The sequence below is a fragment of the Tasmannia lanceolata genome, unplaced genomic scaffold (assembly GCF_043159265.1).
Source record: "Tasmannia lanceolata isolate RefF3 unplaced genomic scaffold, GAP_Taslan_0.1 ptg000015l, whole genome shotgun sequence".
In the NCBI taxonomy this organism is placed as follows: domain Eukaryota; kingdom Viridiplantae; phylum Streptophyta; class Magnoliopsida; order Canellales; family Winteraceae; genus Tasmannia; species Tasmannia lanceolata.
The window spans coordinates 8,999,493-9,024,230 of record NW_027518692.1 but is presented as its reverse complement, the minus strand read 5'-3'; the positions used below and the strand labels follow the sequence as shown (position 1 = coordinate 9,024,230).

General features: G+C 42.4%; 1 protein-coding gene and 1 long non-coding RNA gene across 2 annotated transcripts; one reads left to right on the top strand and one right to left on the bottom strand.

The window, feature by feature from the left end:
* Positions 1-13,850: 13,850 nt before the first annotated feature.
* Positions 13,851-22,050, top strand: LOC143845562 (uncharacterized). The gene is made up of 3 exons (XR_013234475.1): positions 13,851-16,861; positions 18,328-18,447; positions 18,977-22,050. It is a non-coding gene; the product is annotated as an uncharacterized LOC143845562 (long non-coding RNA).
* On the bottom strand, positions 18,997-21,113 carry LOC143845561 (gibberellin 3-beta-dioxygenase 1-like). The gene is made up of 2 exons (XM_077353943.1): positions 20,641-21,113; positions 18,997-20,301 (listed from the first exon to the last, which is right to left on the bottom strand). Exons 1-2 carry the CDS (start codon positions 21,111-21,113, stop codon positions 19,665-19,667), a joined length of 1,110 nt encoding a protein of 369 aa, XP_077210058.1. The 3' UTR covers positions 18,997-19,664.
* Positions 22,051-24,738: the final 2,688 nt, after the last annotated feature.

The following is a 24,738-nucleotide window of genomic DNA, read 5'->3' as shown; positions in this document are numbered from 1 at the left end:
CGGAAGCACACTTCTGGTCAAGAATGGGCCCGGGCAGAAAACCAAACCTGCTCAGAAACCCAGTTCACCAAAACTTGGGTACTCGCTGCTTGGTTCACCCCGGTTCCTCTCCACAAAGACCGGAAGCATACTTCTGGTCGGGAACGGGCCCGGGCAGAAAACCAAACCTGCTCAGAAACCCAGTTCACCAAAACTTGGGTACTCGCTGCTTGGATCACCCCGGTTCATCTCCACAAAGACCGAAAGCACACTTCTGGTCGGGAACGGGCCCGGGCAGAAAACCAAACCTGCTCAGAAATTCAGTTCACCAAAACTTGGGTACTCGCTGCTTGGTTCACCCCGGTTCGTCTCCACAAAGACCGAAAGCACACTTCTGGTCAGGAACGGGCCCGAGCAGAAAACAAAACCTGATCAGAAACCTAGTTCACCAAAACTTGGGTACTCGCTGCTTGGTTCACCCCGGTTCGTCTCCACAAAGACCGGAACACATTTCTGGTAGGGAAAGGGCCCGGGCAGAAAACCAAACCTGCTCAGAAACCCAGTTCACCAAAACTTGGGTACTCGCTGCTTGGTTCACCCAGGTTCGTCTCCACAAAGACCGGAAGCACACTTCTGGTCGGGAAAGGGCCCGGGCAGAAAACCAAACCTGCCCAGAAACCCAGTTCACCAAAACTTGGGTACTCGCTGCTTGGTTCACCCAGGTTCGTCTCCATAAAGACCGGAAGCACACTTCTGGTCGGGAACGGGCCCGGGCAGAAAACCAAACCTGCTCAGAAACCCAGTTCACCAAAACTTGGGTAGTCGCTGCTTGGTTCACCTCGGTTCGTCTCCACAAAGACCGGAAGCACGCTTCTGGTCGGGAACGGGCCCGGGCAGAAAACCAAATCTGCTCAGAAACCCAGTTCACCAAAACTTGGGTACTCGCTGCTTGGTTCTCCCCGGTTCGTGTCCACAAAGACCGGAAGCACACTTCTGGTCATGAACGGGCCTGGGCAGAAAACCAAACCTGCTCAGAAACACAGTTCACCAAAACTTGGGTACTCGCTGCTTGGTTCACCCCGATTCGTCTCCACAAAGACCGAAAACACACTTCTGGTCGGGAACGGGCCCGAGCAAAAAACCAAACCTTCTTAGAGACCCAGTTCACCAAAATGTGGGTACTCGCTGCTTGGTCCACCCCGGTTCGTCTCCACAAAGACCGGAAGCACACTTCTGGTCATGAACGGGCCCGGGCAGAAAACCAAACTTTCTCAGAAACCCAGTTCACCAAAACTTGGGTACTCGCTGCTTGGTTCACCTCGGTTCGTCTCCACAAAGACCGGAAGCACACTTCTGGTCAGGAACGGGCCCGGGCAGAAAACCAAACCTTCTCAGAAATCCAGTTCACCAAAACTCGGGTACTCACTGCTTGGTTCATTCCGGTTCGTCTCCATAAAGACCGGAAGCACACTTCTGGTCAGGAATGGGCCCGGGCAAAAAACCAAACCTGCTCAGAAACCCAGTTCACCAAAACTCGATACTCGCTGCCCAATTCACCCCGGTTCGTCTCCACAAAGGCCGGAAGCGCACTTCTGGTCAGGAACGGGCCCGGGCAGAAAAAATAAACCTTTGCGAGAATCCAGGTCAGTAAAAACTTGAATACCTGTCGGGAGCGTCGTTCTGTTCGGAAACAAACTGTTTTACAAGTGTTATTGGCCCAGTGTTGAATTAATCAATACTAGTCAGAGGCACACAAGCAGAAACAATAGACTAGCAAAATGTAACTTCTATTCATGAAAAGTTGTGCCTCTAAAGGCCATTACAAAAAGTTGAACCTCCAAGGGCCATTATAAAGAGAATCAAGAAACGTTGCCAAAAAGGGGAAAATGGGGAGCTCAAGACACCCCATGACCACCATCCCGCGGGGGATCTGCCACCGGGGCTTCAGTTGCTGCGAGGGCGTCTTGCTCGTCGTCGTCCCTGGCCACCGGCGCATTAGGAAGGACAAGGCCCGTCAGAATGACATTTGGGTTGGATCCCTTGACCTGCTCAAGGCAATCCATGAATCCCAGCTTGTAAGATTCAGTGGACAAACTAATGAGTTCGTCCTCCTTCTTCTGCACAGCCTCTTCCACGGCCACTGTCTGCCTCTCCCGGGCTCTCTCCCTCTGCGCATTGAGGGCTTCGGAGGCCTTCTGCTTCTGGGCGGCCATCTCCGTCTTGAGCCTGTTTATCTCCTGGTCCCTATCCTTAATGGACCTATTGAGCTCGGCAGCCTCCTGCTCCAGCTTACCGTTCTCCTCCTCAGACCGAGTGATTGCAGCAGAAAACTTCCGGCTCTTCTCGCGGAAGTCATGATAATATAGTCAGATCTGGTAAAGTGAAGAGAAGATGGCCTTATCGGCCGCATCTGGAGGCTCGTTTAGAACCTGGGTTTGTCATGGTTCAGTAGGCCTTTGGTGACAATATCCATGGCCACCCGGTTGTCACCCAAGCCGGTGTCGCTCTTCTGAACGGCCCAGTTGGGCCGGAAAACATTGTCCCCGGGCCTTGCAGGGGTGGATCGGACTCCGGTAGCTGCGTCCCCTTGCTTAGAGGACCCCGCTCCCCGGCCGTATGCGCCGACCATCTTTACCGTGGGCTTGCCCCTGGGGCACAGTGCGTCCTGAGTTGGTGCGGGACTTGAAACCTCGAGAGCTTTACTTTTCAGGCCCTGGTCCCTACCGAAGGCCCCTTGCCTCACCTTCTCCAGCTGGGATTGCTTCTTCATTTCTGAAATTCAACAGGACAAACAAAAACCGGTCAGGAAGGAAGGAAAGAAAAGAGGAGCTCAAAAACAAGACTAGCCACATATGTGCCGGGGCCGCAGTACTAATGCCGAGCCAGACCAGAATCTCTTCCGTAGAGAACTCCTCACAATGAATCATGCCCGTTCGTTGCAGCTCGTCACAGACTCGAGCAAACGTGAGCCTATCCTCGCCTTCTAAGCTCGGCTTGCGACTCAACGCAAGCGTGTTCGGCGTATCCCATTTTAATGGAACCGGCCATGGCTCGGAAAGCTCGCTGTCCTCAATGTAGAAGAACCTGTTTTTCCACTTATGAATAGACATCTTCACATCGGGACGCTGGCTGATATAGATCCAACCCCCGTCCTTGTGCCTCTTCAAATGTGCACACATTTCGAACAGATGTATGGACTTGTTCCTTTCAAGACGACCTTGGACTAGATATATGAACCCGACCAGCGTCCTCCATGAGTTCGGTGCAACCTGGGCCGGGGTCAAGCCGTAATATCGGAGGACCTCGGCAAAGAGGGGATGCAGAGGGAACCTAAGCCCGGCTCTTAAGGACTCATCATAAATACAGACGTCGGTACTCTCATTGCTGGCCTTATCCCCCTCTATTGCCGCCCTCAGTTTGAGTCGCTCAGGAATGCAATATTTATCCCTAACTTCCCCTAGCCTGGACTCGTCAAGGATATTCTCCCCGTACAGAGCCTGGATGTTATACTGGGGATTTGCGTCCATCCGAGCCGCAGCTATAACCTCAATAGCCCGGCTTAGAACGAAAGTGGTGGATGCCTCTGCAACATCACTACCCCCACTCGCCTCTGCTCAGAAGTAGCTATCCGTTGGGGCCGGGGTGGTATTTAAATCCAAAATCACCTCGTCCCTACTATCTATGACCTCTACACTAACATTAGGACTCGCCATATACGGCCGGGAACCCTAGGCGAATTCGTTTGGGTCCTCTTCGACGAACTGGACCCCGAACTGCTAGAGGATGCGAACTCCCCTGAGGACGACCTGGAACTGGACTCAGAACTAGATTCACTACTGGACATGAAGGACGCAGGAAAAGAAACGAGTAAAAGACACGCTCAAGAAGATTACCAGTCTGAAGAGGGAGGCTCCTAACCCACAGACGACCACAACCCCCATAATTGATGAGCCGAACAAGCAGAGTAAAAGAAAAAAAAAGAGGAGTGGAAATTGAAAAGTGAAAATGAAAGGTGAAAACCTTTATTTATAGCCTTAAGACCTGAGGCGGTTCGTATTCGTCAACTAGGTGATGCCACGTGTCCCTCATTAATGAAGGGCACACACTTCGAGGCAAGGGCGCGAGTAAATGCGCGTGTGTATAGACTACGCACGTACAATGTGGATGCGGAAAAATCTTCCAAGTGATTGAGGGTTATCTATGAAGTGCTTGAGTACGGGATATCTTCTAAGTGACTGCCCGTCTAAAAAAAAAAATCAAGCCGGACAGAATATGACGCGTCCGCAAAATTGAAAAACATCTGCCCGGCCCAAGCCGTACAGAATATGACGCGTCCGCAAAACGATAAACATCTGCCCGGCCCAAACCTGACATAATATGACGCGTCCGCTAAACGACAAACATCTGCCCGGCCCAAGCCGGACAGAATATGACGCGTCCGCAAAACGATAAACATCTACCAGGCCCAAGCCGGACAGAATATGACGCGTTTGCAAAACGACAAACATCTGCCCGGCCCCACCGGACAGAATATGACGCGTCCGCAAAACAACAAACATCTACCCGGCCTAAGCCAGATAGAATATAACGCGTCCGCTAAACGACAAACATCTGCCCGGCCCAAGCCGGACAGAATATGATGCATCCGCTAAAAGACAAACATCTGCCCGGCCCAAGCCGTATAGAATATGACGCGTCCGCTAAAAGACAAACATCTGTCTGGCCCAAACGGGACAGAATATGATGCGTCCGCTAAAACGATAAATATTTGCCCGACCCAAGCCGGACAGAATATGACGCGTCCGCAAAACGACAAACATATGCCCAACCTAGGCCGTACAGATTTTACCCTTCAACATCTGCCCGTCCCAGGCCGGACAGACGGCTTGGCGGGACAGATTTTACCCTTCAACTTCTGGTCGTCCCAGGCCGGACAGACGGCTTGGCTGGACAGATTTTACCCTTCAACTTCTGGTCGTCCCAGGCCGGACATACGGTTTAGCCGGACAAATTTTACATTTCAACTTCTGGCCGTCCCAGGCCGGACAGACGGCTTGGCCGGACAGATTTCACCCCATTTATCCCGGTCAATCCCAGCCGGATCTCTTACTTCATTTCATCGAACCATTCCGAACACCGGCTCGTTCTACCGTTCAGGAACATAACTCATCGCACTTCCCCAAATCACTACAATGACTTGGAGAACTGGGGGACAACTGATAGGGTATGAAAAACAACAACTAATTAGCTGTCGACACGTGGCCCCAGAAGGGCCCACCACAAATCCGGCATCTGACCAGGGGTAATCCGGTAATTACCTAAGAACAGGTGAACCTAAACCCACAAAAGGGCCCACACCTGTCCTGGGGGAGGTAATCCAACCACCCCAGGTCTCCCTCTATAAAAGGCCTCTCAAGGCTCAAAGCAAAGGGTAATAACTTCTAAAACTACCACTCTTAAAGTTTTGGCTCTGCACTTCGTTCATACTGACTTGAGTGTTGAAGGGCCCGTCTGGAGCAACGACTCCGGGTTAGTCTTCTGACCTCGTGTGCTCTTGTGCAGGACTTAATTCCTTCAGCTTGGTCCCTTGGACCTGCCAAATCATCTCTTTCGTCACTGCCGTATCTGTTACCAATTTTAGGCCTAACAGGTGCCATTACCAATATAGAGAAGAGAGTGGGAAGAGAGAGAGAGAGAGAGAGAAAGCAACATTCCGCTGGTGAATAAGAGGAGAGAGAGAGAGAGAGAAAGGTGAAAATGTGAGAGGCAGAGCCGGATGGGTTGAACCTTCAGGAAGCGAGAGTCTCCCTTCTCGTATCGGCCGGCTACTCCCCTATAGGTACGGGCAAATTGATGTTAAATTGTAAAATGTGAATGCCTCTTCCAAGTGTCCTTCGATTTTCTCTCTTTGTAATCTAATCAAACAACTAGACTTAATCACGAATCTTTTACTGGTTGCTTCGTAAGTGGGCTAAAGGAAAATCAGACCATGATATATCCTGTCCCCATGTTAAAAAAAGTGATAGAAACAATTGGTTTGGCACATCTCGAAGAGGAACACCTTTCTGCTCAACTACATCAGAATAAATTACCTGTCACTAAAGACATGTGGCACTCCATGACACAAAATTCCATTATTAATGGTGATTTTCCAACCATATGAAGATACTGAAATGCAAAATTGAATAATCTAAACCCGTAGTTGTTGCACTGCTGAACACATTTATGTGTGAATGGTAGTGATAGGAAACATGCATATTTTGTCATTTAAAGCAGTGCTACTAATATTTTGTGTGTTTCTGGTGTTATAGGGTTATCTATGGTTTTTTACAAAAAATGAAGCTAAAAAGATAAAAAGGGCATCGGTTTGGTCGAAAATCAAGAAGTGGGTGTAAATATCACTTCTCTTATACAATGTTGGCACCCAATTACACATCAGCTCTCACCATCCTCACCCACGTCGTACCAAGGGCCCACAACGAACTAGTCCCATTTGCTATTTTCATCTTTGATGCAAGGGCAGTTCTATCACAATATTGCTGGTCCTTTTTTCAACCACATTTTTAGGATATTAAATGACAAAATTAGGGAAAGTGGTAAAGGCTAAAGTTTTAGGTCTTCTCAAGATCTTTCTAACATGTACTTGTGGACAAAATTTGAAGCAGCGGTTAAAAAGTTATTGCTGATTTAGTAGGCTGTGTCTGTGTGCGATCAAATGGGCTGTGTGGATCATCAATATTGAATGACTTGGATCATGCCTTGACGTGGGCCATACACAAGCATGTGCGAAGAAAATATGGCCGAATATATTATTTCGCTATTGATGTGGCAAGTTAAAGTGGGCTGCTTAGAATAAAAATCCAAAGGACCACCAATTCCCATTGTGGGCCATCATTTGTGCGGATTAGATCGACCTATGGGAATGGATTATGGGCGATAATTAATTCACATTTTTTTTGCCACTAATTGGACGGCTTAGATCAACAGAAACATGGGCATCAAGGGCGCCATCTAATTACACTGTGAGCCCACTAAATGGACTGTTTAGATCATCTTGTGAAAGGGACTGAGAGAACCATCAATGTACAATATGATCCATCAAATGAACGGTTTGGATTGACCTTAGGAAATGATTTGAAGGGTACATTCTAATTTACGTTGCAGTCGACAGTATAGAGTGATCCGAACCATCCATTTAACGGGGATGGTGGGTGGCGATTGTCCATTGAAAATGGGTTGTGGTTACCAAATTGAAGTGGGTTATTAACATTAGAATTGAAGTAGTGGGCTGTTTTTAATGTGAATCAAGATGGGCTGTGGATATCAAAGTCATGGGCTGATATTGGTTTGGATTTGAATGGGCTAAAAAAATGGTTCGGACCACCCTTCAAATATGATTGATTGGGCATAACCGGTTTGCATTATTGCAGCCCATTGAATGAATGGATTGGATCAATTAAGGATCTTGGAATTTATTTAAGGGACAAACTAAATTGCATTGAGATCATTATTTGGACGGTTAGGGTCAGTTTGTAAGAATGGATTAGAGGAGAATGATTTATGGAAGCCTATTGAATGGACGGTTGGATCAGCCTATGGAGGTAAATTCAAGGGACGACCAATTTATATTACAACCTGCCAATAATAGCCGTTTTTACTTATTCTCACATGCATTGAGATATTCACCGACCTACTCTATTATGGAAAGCAGCTTGGACATTCCTTTTTATCACTCTCTTTTATGTAGTCAAAGAAGAAAAAGGAAAGCCCCCATATACATATCTGTTTAGAAAATTGGCAAGCATTCAACATTCTTTGTCTTTTGCCAACACACACCAAGAAGAATAGAAGTTGCATGGGGTGTACAAGAATGAAAGAAGATATATCTGTTTTATGTCTAAAAATATGAGAAGTTGCATTAGAATCCAAGGGATTAGAAGGGTATGCATGTCTTATTTAGAATTCTTGGATTATGGGGAATGAAGTAGCGTGCATGCCATTCTTGGAAATAAAGAGAATCAGCAAGTATCCAAAAGAGATGATTATGTTAAATTTTTAGAGTTTTCACAAGCAGCCACCATATTGCTATTTTGTATTTTAGTTCACAAGATAAAAGAAAAATGGCAACTTTATCTCTACCAATGAACTTTCATTCTATATACAGTGGAGCAACGAATTAGGAAGGAAGGATGGTCGGTTGCATGGAGGCAACTTTTATATATATCTCTCTTATTTTTTTGCCCATATCTTTTCTTGAGTTGGAATTTTTTTTTTTTGTCTCCACTACTTTCTTTTCCTCGCTTGGTCTCTTTTCTATTAGTTTCTCTCCCAATTTTATCATTCAACCACTCTCAAGCTTTCTCTCCCTATGCCTTCTTTTCTCTCTCATCTCACTCTCTCCTCTCTCTACACTCTCTTTCTCTCTACTTCTCCACCACTCTCAAGCTCTCTCTCTCTCTCTTAGGTTTTGTTGTTCATGCTCTTTTTCTTTTTTACTCTCAACCAAGGATCAATCATCCACTGTTCAATCCAAGGTGACATTAAAGCTTGAAGAGGAGAATTCGGCAAAAGTTGGAGGACAAAAAGACTAAGTTCTATTTAATTTTATTTATTTATTTTAAGTTCAATTTGATGTAATTTTGTTCCAATTCAAGTTAGTGAAGAATTAATTTGCTTTTGTTTCATTTCCTTTCAAGTTCTATATGGCAATTCTTCTCCCATCTATCTCTTTTATTTTTGTTTTTCTTTTCCTTCACTTCTTCATGAATAACTAAATCCTAGTTACTTAGGGTTTAGTTGAAGCCATGGGGAAGGAGAAATATTTATAATTAAATCAATTTACTCAATTGAAAATTTCTGTAGGATTATGTGTTTGGAAAATCCCAATCATTCATGCACCATGGAACTAAATTTCTTTTTTTTAATGGCAATTAAAATATATATTAAAAGGGGCAAAAAGCCCAAGAATAGTACAACAATAGACCAGGACAACAGATGAGGATAGAAATCAAGGAGGCAGGAAGTTAAACGTCGAAATGATATCCCTAGAGACACCATCCTTGGTTAATTTATCCGCTACCGAATTAGCAGATCTTTTCAAGAAATTTCCTCCAAAAAGTTTACAATATAGCCAGTAGTTGCCCCTCTGTCTGAACGTGATCCTACCCAATTTGCATCTGAGAAGCTTCACTCTTAAATGACCATTTTTCTTGAATATAAGCCCCTTTCCTAGAGCTCTCCGAACATTACAGTTTCTAACAATAGGTCTGTAACATATTTCATTTGAGACTGACTAATATTAAATTTCGACTATGCAACTTCAATGTTGAGGAAGTAGCATGCTTACCCAAATCCTTGGTCTATACATATTTTTGCAAGTATTGCTTAACAACATCTATCTTACACATATACCGTGAATCACAATCTGATTGTCTCCATATGAAAATTAAGTGATCCACACGACTGTGACGGAATCCATATTTCACGATCTTAGAGTTAAAATTTTCAAACCAAGCACAAGGGGATTTGTTTTAGACCATAGATTGCCTTTATTAGTTTGCAGAATTTCCTTGACTCCCCTTGAGTAACATGCCCGACAAGTTGCTCCATATAAACCTCTTCATGTATATCTCTATGTTGAAAGCATTTTTGACGTCTAGTCGTCACAATGGGCAGTCGAAATTTGTTGTAGAGGAAATTAGTACCCTGACTGACTTTAGTTTTGCAGCATTTACAAATTTTTTCTAGAAGTCAAGGCTGAATGTCTGTAGTATACTTTTTTGCAACAAGCGGTGCCTCCAACAGTTTAATTGTATCATCTGCTAAGCACTTTATGTAAATAGGTTGTGCCCAAAAAATCATTTCCATAGGATGATGCTAGCTCTCTGATCTATGGAGGAATTGTATATTATTATTTGTGGAAACCTCTATAGATCGGAGGGCAAGGTTCTTCCTATGGAAATGATTTTTGGGGCACAAACTATTTAAGTTGTGTTCCATCACATGGACGGTTTAGATCATCCAATGATGTGGTTTGTGCAGTACTTTCTGAAAAATACGGGACTATAAGGGCTTACACCATATAAAATCTTGAGTTTTTATATGGTGCCCGACCGTCAAGTACCGTCAAAACAGTACCACCCTGGATATTTGATCCAACAGAAGTCAACTTTCTAACATGCTACTGTTGGATCAAATATCAAGGGTGGTACTTTTGGAGTACCACCTTCACGTGACTTGACCCTCGGGCATCATATAATTTCTCTAAAATCTAAATCATTTGGGTTTTTACGGGCACCGGCTGGTCCACCCGGCCCGGCCCAGTTTTCACGTGACCCGTAATAATCGTAGTGGATATATTCTTAGGAAAATCAGCAAAAAGTAAATTTCCTTTGTACACATGGCACATTCTCATTGCAGGGTCCCATGCTCGGTGGTACTCTCGGTCTCCATATCAATTTCCCTTTTCCTTTTGTTTTTCTACCTCTTTAAAAGTCAGAAAAGAAAGCCCTTGGTTATCATTTTATTTACCCCCCATGCCCTTCCCTATTTAAGTATCAAAATAACTAAGAAATTCTTCAAATTTACCAGTGCATACCATTAGGCCCTAAAACAACTCTTTCCCCTTTCCAAACCCATTTTCTTCCCCAAACGAAATTTCCAAAATTCCAAGCGCGAATTCTCTAGGATTCTTTTCGCCCATTTTTCCCTCTATAAAAACCCACCTCACATCCTCTTCTTCTTCTTCTCCAACTATCTGACACGCGAGCTTTGACGGACATTTCTAAAAACAGGGAAGGACTAAACTCTTCTTCTCCTGTTTTATTTTCCTTACTATTATTGTCTTCGTGTTTTAATCTTCATAGACATACATGCTAAAATTTGGTCTGTTGCATTCCTGCCACTGTTTTCATTTGATTCCAAAACTCATTTATATCATAGAGAGAAAGTAAAAGGAAGCTACTCATAATTCTGTATTTTTGAAATTAATGCACTGTCTCATTCCCCTACAGGCTAGTTAATTCATTACAGAGATTTAGTTCGTCATTGTAACTTGATTGGTTTCATCTAATGCTGCACTTCATTCAAGAAATAAGTCATCTGTCACTTAGGCCCTATTCTTTTGTACTGTTTTGAATTGTTGCTTTAAACAACATATTGTGTAGTAATATACACTCCCATCTGGACTCTACACAATATCTTGCTGACAAGAATTTCAAATCACATCTTAGTTCATTAACTTATGCTCCCATAGTGTTTACTGATAAGAATTTATTCATTCTTTCACCCACTGGACAGCAGCCTACCTTGTTGACTTATATCTCCACCTTATATCAAACCACGTTTAGAAATCAGTCACTATCCATAGGCGGATATCCCCATTCCTCCATTTGGACTAATTAACTGATAGATTCAAATTCAGGATTTACTTGTTTTCAGTGAGTATGGAACAAAAACGAAAAGGCAATTGAATTGAACACGGGAGAATACGAGTATGGAAGTAAAGCTTAGAGATGGAAAACAAACAAACAAACAAAAGGAACAGTAGAAAGAAGCCAAAAAAAAAAAAAAACAGTTGAAAGACTTCAGACTCCATAAATGTAAGAACAGAACTAAGACTTTTTAAAATAGCTACCAACGGGAAAAGAAGTTGAGAGACACGGGTAGACTCTTATCATACCTCTTTTATTTATACCTTCAGCACCAAATTCTGCCTCTTGAGCTGCACTTCTCGCATCACTAACCAAGTAACCAGCCTACCGCCTTGATGCCAACCTGCAAACAACACATATTTGTACATTCATACTAGGTAATACGTATTGAGATCCGCCTACCTTGACTGAATCCCTGATTGGAAGTTCCTTGAAGAGAGCCTTTCATTTGTATTTTGTGAAATGTTATTGTTTACCTATTTTGTTCTCTCCTTTGAGTGTGTAATTGAGGGGCGAATGCGCACTAGACTTCCGTAAAAACATTGTGGACCACTAACCTCTATTTGATCCAGCCAAGGCCATTGTTGCATCTGTTGGAGAAAATGGATGTGGAGATAGTGGGAAATGAAATGGAATGAGATGCTTCGAGGCGCATAGTCGCTTTCCTTAAGACGATATTTGCCCCCACCAATTGTGTGCAAGGGAATCTCGAATTCGCCCCGAAGATACAATGAAGCCCAATGATTTCTTCACAAAATGTTTGCACTAAACGGAGAAAAACCCCGAATCACCTTTGGATAACAAATATGTGAGACACTAGTTTCTATTTCTGTAGAAAACAACACACTAGAATAAAACTAATAAAAATATGTAAAGAATAAACTTTCAAAGGCTTTCAAGAAAGTGAAATGCTTTTCAATTTTGCAATTTGGAAGCCTCCAAAAGTGGATTTCGGATTCTGCTGTAAATGGGCGTTTTTTGCTCTTTTTATAGAGCTTCCCGTGTCTTTTCTGTTTGAAAAGGACCTTTCCAAGGCACCTTATCAGAGCAGGACAAAAGGTTAGATTGCGCTAATTTGCGAATCTATGGACCAGATCGACCCTTGAGTGACTGTTGGTTTGTATAAAAATCTCCGTCCACCCTTGTAAGTGCTAGATCGTCAATCCACGATGCGGATTGCATCTGTTCGGCTTCTGATCGTTGGGACGCGATCTGATGATCCACCTCGCACCCGATCACCCCTTAGCCGTTACACGCGATCCGATGAGCCGGCTAGACCGAATTATTATATCCCGTGAGTGGGATGAGCACTTCCCCCTCATCACTCAGAAGGCTTTCCCCAAAACATTATCGGATCATAACACAATCATGCTGGAGATTTCGGATTTCTCTGGAGGACTGCGACCTTTCAAGTTTAATCTGGACCTTTTAGAGATCCTGGGATTTGATGATAAGGTCAAGGAATGGTCGGAGGAGATTGTTATCCAAGGCTGGAAGGGATATGTTTTGTGAAAAAAGTTGAAGGCTGGAAGGGATATGTTTTGTGAAAAAAGTTGAAGGCGGTGAAGCTGAAAACAAAAGAATGGCAAAAAACGGTTGATGAAGATAATAAGCGCAGGAAGGAGGAAATCTCTATAGCTCTGAGGTTTTTGGAAGGTAAAGAAACCGATGGCCCCCTCTCGGCTGTCGAGAGAATTGACAGGTTGAAGCAGAGACGAAATTAGGTGGAGGCAGAAATCAAGAACAACTTGGCTCAAAGAAGGTGATTTGAACTCAAAATTCTTCCATCGGGTGGCAAATACGAGACGACGAATCAATACTATCACTTGTCTGAAGGATGAGGATACATTGATAGAAGATACCAATTTGATTAAAGGAAGAAGCGGTGATTAATACTCTGCATTTTACACAAAACCAGTTGAATGGCGTCCATTTTACTGAGGAAGAAGTTGAACATGCCATATTCTCCATGCAAAAAGATAAAGCTCCGGGACCAGACAGGTTCCCCATGGCATTCTTTCAAAGATATTGGGTATCATGAAGAAGGATGTCATGGCCTTTATCTATGAATTTTAGGAGAGAGGGATTATTAGTTGTTAAAGTATAAAAGATAAACAACGCCTTTCTCCAACAGCTTAAGCTTTTGGAGAAGTTGGTAAGTTAACATGGTATCAAAGCCAAAGGTCTCAAGTTCAAACCTCCCAGATAGCAAAAATCCACATGCAATGGTCAGCCCAAAGTGGGACCCCATGTGCCACGTGTTTGCCAAGTGGGCCACACGTGCGGGGGAGTGTTAAAGTATAAAAGATTAATAATGCCTTTCTCCAACAGCTTAAGCTTTTGGAGAAGTTGGTAAGTTAACATTAGTGAAGCAGTAAAAGCTACATTTATTGCGCTAATTCCAAAACCGAAGGGGGTAATTGGGAGAGTGACAAGCTTGTATCTAAACTGCTTGCTCGAAGAGTGACAAGCTTTATGGGTGGTATCATATCCCATTTTCAGGGTGCGTTTGTCGACTCAAGACAAATCCTGGACAGGGTGCTAATAGCTAATGAGATTGTTGACTCTGTCAACAGCGGTGGGAGCTCTAGCCTGGTTCTTAAAATTGACATTGAAAAAGCCTACGACCATATTGACTGGGAGGTTCTTGATTTTATACAAGAACGTATGGGTTTTGGCACGAAGTGGAAAAAATGGACTAACTCGTTAATTTCCTACAATAGTTTCTCAATCATAATCAATGGGTCCGTGGAGGGCTATTGAGTTCAAGGGGTCTTCGGTACGGCGACCCATTAGCTCCATACATCTTCATTTTGGTGGTGGAAACCCTTAGTCTAATGTTGATGAGGCTAGTAATTCAGGACTGATTCATGGATTGAGAGCGGGACCTAATGGTGACAAAATTACACACCTTCAATTTGCTGATGACACGCTTGTTTTCCTGGAAAACAATGTTCAGGCCATTCCCAATGTTAAAAGAATTTTGGTTTGAGATCTCCTCTGGTTTGAAAATTAATTTCAGCAAAAGTGTGCTCTTGGGCGTCAACATGGATCGGCAGGTGGTTCATAATCTGGCGCAATCTATTGGTTGTATCGCTAGGGTTTTCCCGGTATCTTATCTGGGGTTACCATTGGTTTTCGGCATTGCAATGGGACCCAGTGGTGGAAAGAGTAGAACACAAGTTAGCTATCTGGAAGAAAAAATACATCTCCTTTGAGGGAAGAATCACTCTGATGAAAGCGGCACTTGCAAACATGCTGGTCTATTTCATGTCACTCTTCAAAATACCGGTTAAGGTAGCTTTGAGAATTGAAAAGTTACAGCGTGATTTCCTGTGGGATGGTGATGGGCAATCTAGAAAACTAAGACACTTGATGAATTGGGAGGGGGTGACCAAATCAAAGAAGGATGGAGGGCTGGGAATTGGGAAGCTAAGGATGCGAATTAGGTCTCTATTAGGTAAATGGCTATGGAGGTACCGTAATGAAAAGTTAGCTCTCTGGCATCGGGTGGTAGGATCCAAATATGGTTCGAAATGGGGGGACTGGAACATTAAGATACTGGTTACCGGAAAGGGTTCAAGATCTTGCAAATCCATCTGTTCAGTCTAGGAAGATTTCGAACAAGAAATTTGCTATAAAGTTGGAAAGATACGGCGGTGCGATTCTAGCTTGACCTTTGGTGTTGCAAAACACTGCTTTGTGTGGAGTACCCGAGATTATTCCAAGTTGCAGTGCGACCTGATGCAACGGTGGCAGATTATCTGGTTCGAGAGGGGCATATGGGGAGAGGATTCTGGGACATTCGACTACGAAGGGACGTTAAAGAGGTGAAGGATTTCCTAAGACTCCATACACAGCTAAATTCGGTATATTGTTCAAATTTCAAGGAAGATGAGAGGATATGGTCATCGGACTCAAATGGTGAATTCACCGCTAAATCTTTCTTTGCGGTATTAAATGCAGGACAAGTGTCAGAAATAAGGCGCATCTGAAAATTCCTTGCACCTACAAGAGTGGTTGCTTTTGGATGGACGTTGGTGCACTGAAAAATTAATACTTGTGATCGCTTAAAAAGGAGATCCTTCAGTCTAGCAATATGTGTGTTCTCTGCCAACATGATGAAGAAACATTGGATCATCTGATGCTGCATTGTCCTTTCTCATACCATTTGTGGTCAAGGGCAGTTGGAGCTTTTGGAATGAACTGGGTTTGCCCGAGCTCTATTAGTTCACTTATGATTAATTGGCCTAATGGGCCTTTTGGGGAAACCGGTAAGCTGTTATGGTCCACCTTTCCTTACGCCATTGTCTGGAATATTTGGAAGGAACAGAATAGACGTATCTTTGAGGGACAGAGCAAGACATTTGGTCGGTTGGCGACGGATATCAAGGTGGAAATTATTACATGGGCCAAGATCAAGAAGAGAATCCCTTACATTGTGGAAGATCTCATAAGAAATTGGTGGTCAATTATCTGGGATAGAACAATCCGAACTAAGCCAAAACCAAAATGGAAGGCCCCACCATGTGGGTGGCTCAAACTCAATTTTGATGGGAGCTCTATTGGCAAGCCAGGGAAGGCTAGCATTGGGGGTCTGACCAGAGATGATAAAGAAAATACTGCCATGACATTTTCAGGTCCAATAAGGATATGTGATTCAAATGAGGCTGAAATTAGGGCTCTCCTCTTCGACTTGCGACGGGCATACGCGAACAACATCGGGTACCTCAAACGGACCTTGGAAACTACAAGACTTAATAGCGGAAATACTTGATTTAATAAGGTCTGTGGATCTTAGGATTGAACATCAAAGGAGATCGGCAAATGAGGCGGTGGATAGTTTAGCAAAAGCAGGAGTTCTGAGGGAGGAAATGTTGGTTGTTAGTTCTTTGTAATCCTTTACGGGTATGTTTCAGATCATTGATCCGGATCTTGTACTCTGTGTGTGTGTGTGGGGGGGCAACTTGTCCCAACCGATCTTTAATAAAAGTGTCAACTTTTAAAAAAAAAAAGGTTTAAACCATGCTGGTCTTCCCTCAATTTTAGTCAGTTGGAGTGTTCATGGTTCAGGTTATGTTTTAAGGAAGATAGAGCTTTTGGTAATTTCAGTAGCAGGTTTTTTTTTTTGAACCCGAGAGAAATAATGGGTGCAACACGAGGACTTCCCATGAGATCGCCCATCCTATCAGTCTAATACTACTTACTATATTTAGTAAAAAACTTTGGTCTGTCATCCATGCTTTTTGTAATTTCACCAGATAATTTATGCTACTTCTTAATGCCTGACATTTCATTTGAAGCTTAACTTACTATGTTCTCCTTTTATAGAAACTTGAAAAGGTGCAACTCAGTCTTCATGCAGAGCAGAAAGTTTGTGACACTTTCAAACTAAAGTATGTTGCAGCAGTTGCAGAGCAACAGTGTCACTCCTCTTCTAAAAACTCCAGGTTACCCCAAAGCAACATAATAGTTACCAATGATCAATACCTAAAGCTTTCAAGTTTTCGAACACATATTATTGTGCAAATATGAAAAGATGGTTGTGCTGATATCATTTCCCTATACATACATATGTGTGTGTGTGCGCGCGCGCGCGCGGTGGGGTGGGGGGTGGGGTGGGGATTTGGTAGGGACTTTCACAGAAAGGCATTTTGTGGCTGGCTATTGCATGAGAGAGAGCAGTCACACATGCTTACTTCTCAGAAGATTTTGTCATATTCATTTAATTCATCTGAGTTGGCCGCTCTCTCATGGAACGACCAACTGCGAACCGTCTTTCTATGAAAGCTCCTAGAAAATCCATAACGTTAGCAGCTAGCTTAGCTGCTAACTTTATCATAAAACAAGGGTGGGGCCACATTGTTGGGGTGATCCTAAGCATTCATTTGAAAGGCCCATCATGGATGGGGTGTGTACCAAAAATCAGCTTCATTGGATCATAATAGGATGTCCATTTGTGGGGGTGAAAATGGACACATACTGTTTGTCCACTAATCTGCCAATTTTTTTTCACCAAAAATCAGCTTCATTGGATCATAACAGGATGTCCATTTGTGGGGGTGAAAATGGACAGATATTGTTTGTCCACTAATCTGCTAATTTTTTTCACCCCACAAATGGGCACCCTAAGATGATCCAATGAAGCTGATTTTTGGTGGACACCCTATCCATGAAAGGGCCTTCCAAATGAATGCTTTGGATCCCCCAAGAATAAGGGCCCGACCTTGTTTTATGCTAACGTTAGCAGCTAAGCTTAGCTGCTAACATTAGCAGCAACCCTTTTCTCATTATATATATATATATATATATATATATATATATATATATATATATATATATATATAAAGAGAGAGAGAGAGAGAGAGAGAGAGAGAGAGAGAGAGACCTAATAGTGAGGCATAATAGATTATTATCTTAATATTGTTTGAGCAAATTCACGGTGTGCATGAATGAAGCCGGTTCCAAATTCCAAAGGCAAAGATAATAATGACAAATGATTAAAATGTTCATCGAAAGAGATTGATCCTAAAATTCTGGCAATGATCAAGCTCATCCGGTCCCACTCCATGCCGATGCTTTATCTAATATTGCTTTCATGTCTTTTCCTTGCCCTCTCTAATTACGGCTAAGAATCTTGAGGAAGAATATGCAAGAAACAAATGCCTTTGGCGGTTTTCTTCCATCTAGAACTTCCATCATGATTGGTGATTAGGTTTCCTTAAACCTAATTTAAGTAATCTCATGCCATAACCTTATTTTAGACAGAACTCTTTGGAATATTTTGAGCCTTGCTGTCTAATTAATTGAGCTTACATGCCAACTTTACATGTCCCTTTCTAACTAAACTCCTTAGCTCTTTTTCCTATTTTTCGAGCTATAGGCATGACTCTTCTTCATTTTGGATTTCTTACAGTTACCTCAAATCTAATCTGATGTGGATGGGTGAGTGGAGGCAAGAGGAGCCATCTACAGTTTGAAGAAAGCTATATATCTTACAGCCTTCCACCTTCTACCTTGACAGAAAAAGAGCCAGGTATACAAATGCATGTGCATCCACGTGAATGTGAAACTAAAGTTATTTTCTCACCATTCTACTTAAGCTAAACTGTTAACTTACCAACTTCTCCAAAAGCTTAAGTTGTTGCAGAAAGGCGTTATTTATCTTTTATACTTAAACACTCCCCCGCACCACTTGGCAAACACCTGGCACATGTGGTCCCACTTTGAGCTGACCATCGCATGTGGATTTTTGCTATCTGGGAGGTTTGAACTCGAGACCTTTGGCTCTAATACCATGTTAACTTGCCAACTTCTCCAAAAGCTTAAGCTGTTAGAGAAAGGTGTTATTTATCTTTTATACTTTAACATAAACAAATGGTTGAAGTAGCAACAATTATTGATCTGTCATGGACTCATGGGGTCAGTTTCTACTTCTGTTTCCTTAACCTTAATATCATCACTAAATACATCATGTAGTCTATCGTGACTTGTCATGGCTCGCCCTCACGATTGACATGATAGATTTGATTATAGTTATGGTATTTTTTTTCCATAACTTACAGGGTGAAAAGAGAGGATGAAAAAAAAGACAGAATCCATAGCACGTAAAATCGCTGCCTCCCCAATGCGACACCCTGCGTGGGCTCCGTCTACGGCAAACATGCAAACTCATCTTCAATCCACCAGGGCATGTCCAGTACTGAAAGGAATTGGGTTTGGCACAGGGATGACCATATGTTATGTTGACAAAAAAGAAAACAAGGTATAACCATGAAAACTACAAGAATACCCTCCCATATCATCAGTCTCTGTTAAAGCGATGGGAACTTGTGCCTTCTTTGAAGTGGGTTAATTTGTGGGGAACCTATTTTATCTAGATCATTGTCGTTTTGCATGGGAGGATCCTTCATATCCTGGGCAATAAGATGTCGGTTCTTGTGTCTTTGAGCTGAATATTCAAATAAGAACCCTCTATATCTTTTTATATACAAGACAAGAAGAGAACAGAGACATTTTGTTTGCATGCACGTACATGATTTGATATAACTTATCTGCTCGGGCCTTGCGCATAGGAACTAACCAAATTCCCCTACTCTTTTTTACCCACAACCGTCCAAGCAATCACATGTCTCAATGTATAGAGGAGAGAGAAAGAAAGACGTTTGCTCCACTGATTTCCCAAAATGATTGGTTAGGGAGAGAATACAAAAGGTACTAAAGTTAACTTGGCTAGAAAGGGAGAGAGTATAGCTAGCCCACATGCACACTGTTCTGATCATCTGTCTCAAATGGCTGCTTTAAAGGTGCGTGGAGGCGAACCGAAGAGAGCGCCTTGTTGAAGTATTTCGCCTTGATTCCGAGATACTCGGTCCATGTCACAGGGCGGTATAAAGGAGGGTGATAATCAGTAACTAGTTTTGAGAAGGGAGAAAGTTTAATGTTGGTTGGTGGCCCCCACAGATAGGCGATAGACAGGCGGTGGTGGGTCCGGTTTACAACTGCACGGTGAAGGGTACTCCTGAATCTGCCATTTGAGAGGATGTGGAGGAGGTCGCCGATATTTACGACGAGTGCCCCTGGCAAGGGGGGAACTGTCACCCACCTAGGGACCCCCCCTTCTCTAAGGACTTGGAGGCCACTTATGCTGCTTTGGTAGAGGATGGTTAGTAGGGGTGAATCCGTGTGCTCGGCGAGCCCCATTGCTCTTTTGGGGTCCGGGCAGGCCGGGTACGAGTTCAATTGTAACACGGCCGATGTACTTTCAAACTCGCCTTTGGGGCCCGCCCACTTCACGTCCTCTTTGGTAATGCCCAAGTAGGCAAGCAACAGCCACATCAGCCATCGAACCAGCTTCTTCATCTCCTTCTCATATTCTTCCATTACATCACTGCATCCACAAAAAGTTTGGTTTAGAAAAATATTCCTAATTATGTGTAATTCCTCTATAGTCTAATTAATAGTCTACTTATTAGCAAAATGCTTGGACTTAAAGCATCTGTAATTAACACTTCTTGCAGTTTGCATCTATTAGTTCAAACTTCGGCCAAGTTTTAGAAACTTGAAACTTAGACATGGATTCAATGAAGAGCCAAGTATTTTTCGTGTTTTGGACACCAATCATGATCGAGTTGATCCAAGATAGAGAGTAAACTTCGAATCGAGTTTATAAACATTGGCATGACTAAGTGTGTGCATGTGTTTTACAAGTGTAAGAATGCACATTTACCAGAATTGCTTGTTGTCATGAGGCCAAAGTTTTTGAGCATGTTCAATGGGGGAGCCAAAGATGGTGAAGCCTTCAGACCACATGCGTTTTGAGAAGAAAGAAGAGATGCGAGCGAAGCCATAACCATCAATTCCTTCTGGTGCTCTTGCCGCCTTTAGCTTTTGTTGAGTGGGGAGCATGAAGAGGCGGCGGCCTTGGGACTCGACATCAGAGAGAAGGTCCATGGGGATGCCATGGTTGGTGACTTGGAACACACCCCATGTCTCACACGCATGGCCGATTCGATTGACAACATGAGGGTCAGCTAGATCAATAACAGGTACGGATTCATCGTTCAATGAGTCACCCGATGGGTAGTCATTTAGTAGGGGCCACGTGTGCGAATCGGGAACTTCTCGTGCCAAGTCAAAGTCGAGATGAGAGTTATGGAGGTAGACAGGGTGGCCTTTGAAGGCTTCTGCAAGAGAAGGCATGCTGAATTGAGTAAACAAACAGAAAGAAAGAGAAGAGAAAGGATGAGAGTGAGAATTGGGAAGTGGGTTTGTAACAATTTGGATCTCTATTGTGGAAAGAACTGGTAGAGAACTTACTACTACTACTAGTAGCTGTTGTTGATAGTAAAAGAAGATAGGAGAAAGGAGGAATTGTATGCGATTATATATAAAAGGTGGTGAAGGTGGGTGTTTGGAAGGAGTGGTGTCTTTGAGTGGTGTTGGGGGGAGTGTTGGAAGAAGGAGACAAGGAATGAAAGGGAGTGTTGGACAAGAGAAGGAACAAAAAAGGTAAAGGACCCTCTTGTCCTTTAGGCTAAGATGTGAGTTAACAATAAGGGGGGCATCTCAACCGGCTTCCATTTCAAGGGCTCTCTCTTACCCTTTCCCATGTGCCCATGTCTTGTCCGTAAGTAGAAAAACATCCAAATCATGCTCTTGGGAGAACTTGTTATCTTTCCTTATCGCATATGCATCCAAAACTCCCCCTTGATTTGGAAAATGACCTAATTACCACAAAAACTTCTTATTTGTCCCCTTCCATTACCCTCTTTGGAATTGGTGACTTCCCTAGAATCTATGATGCTAAGGCACTACAAGACTAAAGTCTGTAGAATCCTCACCATAAAGGACAAAAATCAGATGGTTTTTTTGGGTACCCATATTGCATTTCGTAGAGAGGTATTTTTGTCATCTGCAAATATGGAAAGTGCGTTTAGTGCTAGTGCTTTATCTGATGTTTTCCTCCAGTCATTTCCATGAATAGTGGTTAAGTTTTTCTATCTTTTCTTTATTTTTATGTTATTGTTTTGTCGGCACGGCCGATGCCCATTGTGGGAGGCTTCGCCGGTGATGTCTTGACGGCAGTGTGTCCGGCCAAAATAAACACTATTCCTACTACTATTATGAAATCACTCATTCAGCCTTCTCCCATTAGCCAAAAATAAATTTTAAAGAGAATTCTATTCAGAAATGGAACAGCAAATCTTGGAACTTCTTGTGGTGTTTAGTGGATAAATGTGTCCTTTTCCACCTTACTTAAGTGGGCTATCATCACCCTAACCCTTTTACGATTTTTTTGTGCACTATATAGCACTTTTGTTCCTTTCAAAACGTGTGTTTATTATAAAAGATTATGAGGATCGTTAATGACTTTCTTTGGAATGCTAATATCACTTGCCCAAGTCTTCTAGCACGAAAAGGAGATCCCATCCTCTCACTCAAGGCCTAAAAAGTATACTAAATTGAAATCTCTTGAAAAATTTGCCTATTAAAGCTTCTATTTTATTTTTATTTTTTTTGGGAATTGTTAGACATATCTGTCAACATAGGACCCCTGGTTTAAAATTTCCACCGAAAATGACACAACACATGAAATGTTTGTGACTGTTTCCATCTCCACTGAAACCAAAATTATTGAAGTGCATAAACCAAAATCTTAAGGGTAATAATAGTAGTATACTATTTCACTGTGTTTCTTTATCATATTTTTTCGAATTCCATGTGAAAAGTGTTCCGTGCAATTCATATAAATATTTATCTAAATTACATTTGAAATTTAGCATGTACTAAATTATCAGACATGCGTAATAGTGCATGTCACTAGGTGTTCAGTGTTTGTAAACCATTATGAACAATTGTCTTACCTATGTGATGGCTTCTAGGTATGTATTTGTGCTTATTCTAGAATTTTCCTAAGTTTCGTCTTTAAAACCTACCATTTGCACATATTTCATATGTTTCCATGATTTTATAGGATTTCCTCCGAAACTTCCTACAGAAACTGAAATGTTTTTGTTTCCGTGGCGACCAAAATTAGAAATTTAAAACCTTGCATAGCGTTATATTTAGGAAAATGATATGTTCACCTATTTTTCTTTCTTTGGACAGCCCCCTTGTAGTGTAAAAGGCTAGTAAAAAATGCATTGGAGAGTGCTATCCGAGGGAAAAAAGGGGGCGAATATATCACTTTCCTATAATTATGTCTTGAATTCTATCCAATCATCTAACATTGGCATGGCCTCATTAAAATGCAGTGCCCAAAGGCTCATGTATAACTTGTGTATAACCGTTGTACTTGGATTAGGGTTGTGATTCTACAGGGATTTGTTAGGCAAATTTGCAGAAAGCCGGGTCACTTTTGCAGGAGAGAACAGGGCCAGATGAATAAAATGAATAAGACAAAATCTGCTAAAAAGTGAGCCTTTGTGACTGTTTTCTCCTGCAAAAGTGAGGTGGAAAATGGCTTCCCCCAAAATTGCCTAGGAAATCCCGAGATTCTATATAAGGTACTGTTAAGACCTTTAGGATTTCCTGTAATTTCCAATTTTCTCATATAGTAGAAGCTCTTAACAATCACTCTGTAGTGTTATTGTGTTCCGAGTTCTTTGGTCTTAGTTGGACAAGTGATACTAGCTTTTGAAAAGTGTTATTGTGTTATGAGTTCTTTGTCTTAGGTGGACAAGTGATTATCTCTCTCTCTCTCTCTCTCTCTGTCTTAGGTGGACAAGTGATACTCTCTCTCTCTCTTTCTCTCTCTCTCTTGTTATGAGTTCTTTGTCTTAGGTGGACAAGTGACTCTCTCTCTCTCTCTCTCTCTCTCTCACAGAAAGAGATATACTCATTAGTAGCTTTCCTTTTTGTTTCTTTTGATGGAGGTGTGGATACGATAAAGGGAAGGAAAACTAAGAGATCCAATTAAGTCAACTTCCCTTTTTTTGTTGGGACCATTGGAATCAGGTTTAGATATTTGAGTTTCTGTTCTCTAATTTTATATTAGAGATAAGACACCCAATTATGAGCTTTCAATTGTGTTATGATTTTGAATTTGAATGGAGAGGTTAGGATTTCTTCTGTCCTCAGTTTAAGTTGTGGAAAGGGATATGAGGATAGCCAGGGTGTTTTAGGCAGAGGAAACGGGCTAGAGGGAAGAATGAGAATTGCTCTAATCAAATCCCCGTGGTTTCAAAAAATCGGGTGAAAACTCATTCTCCCACAACTTTTGGAGAATGAGCACTGTTGGGTAAAAATTCCGTGGCTTAGAAAAATTGGGTGAAAACTCTTTTTTTGCAGGCATATGGAGAAACATGCAGAAGGGATCTGCTTGCCTATAGGGGTGCAACTCAGGTTGATTTTTTGGAATTTGGGTTGAGCTTTTATCTTAAAATTGGGTCAGGTTCGGGTTGATTCCAATCCATTTTTTAGCAAAATCTCAACCTGACCCGACCCAAGTTGCACCTAGTAGGATTTTCCCTGATTTTTCATCCTTTCTCATTCTCCACAGGGCTAAATTGACAGCAGCCTTTTTGAAGAAAGGTGTTTAACATGCCCTTATTATCCTCCATGCCAAAACCTAATAATCATATGGGATATATTCTTTTCTAGATAGGTTCATAATTGAAAGTGACATTGGAGACCCATATAAAAGGAGGAAATTGGAGAATGGAGTATGGAACAAAAACAAAAAGGCAATTGAATTGAACACGGGAGAACGCGAGTATGGAAGTAAAACTTAAAGATGGAAAAACAAACAAACAAACAAAAGGAACAGTTGAAAGAACCCATTCAAAAAAAAAAAAACGGTTGAAAGAGTTCAAACTCCATAAAT

Coding starts and splice junctions, on each gene's coding strand:
- LOC143845561 (XM_077353943.1), bottom strand. CDS start 21,113: ATGCCTTCTCTTGCAGAAGCCTTCAAAGGCCACCCTGTCTACCTCCAT. Junction 20,302..20,640: donor CATGACAACAAGCAATTCTG/GTAAATGTGCAT, acceptor TTGTGGATGCAG/TGATGTAATGGAAGAATATG.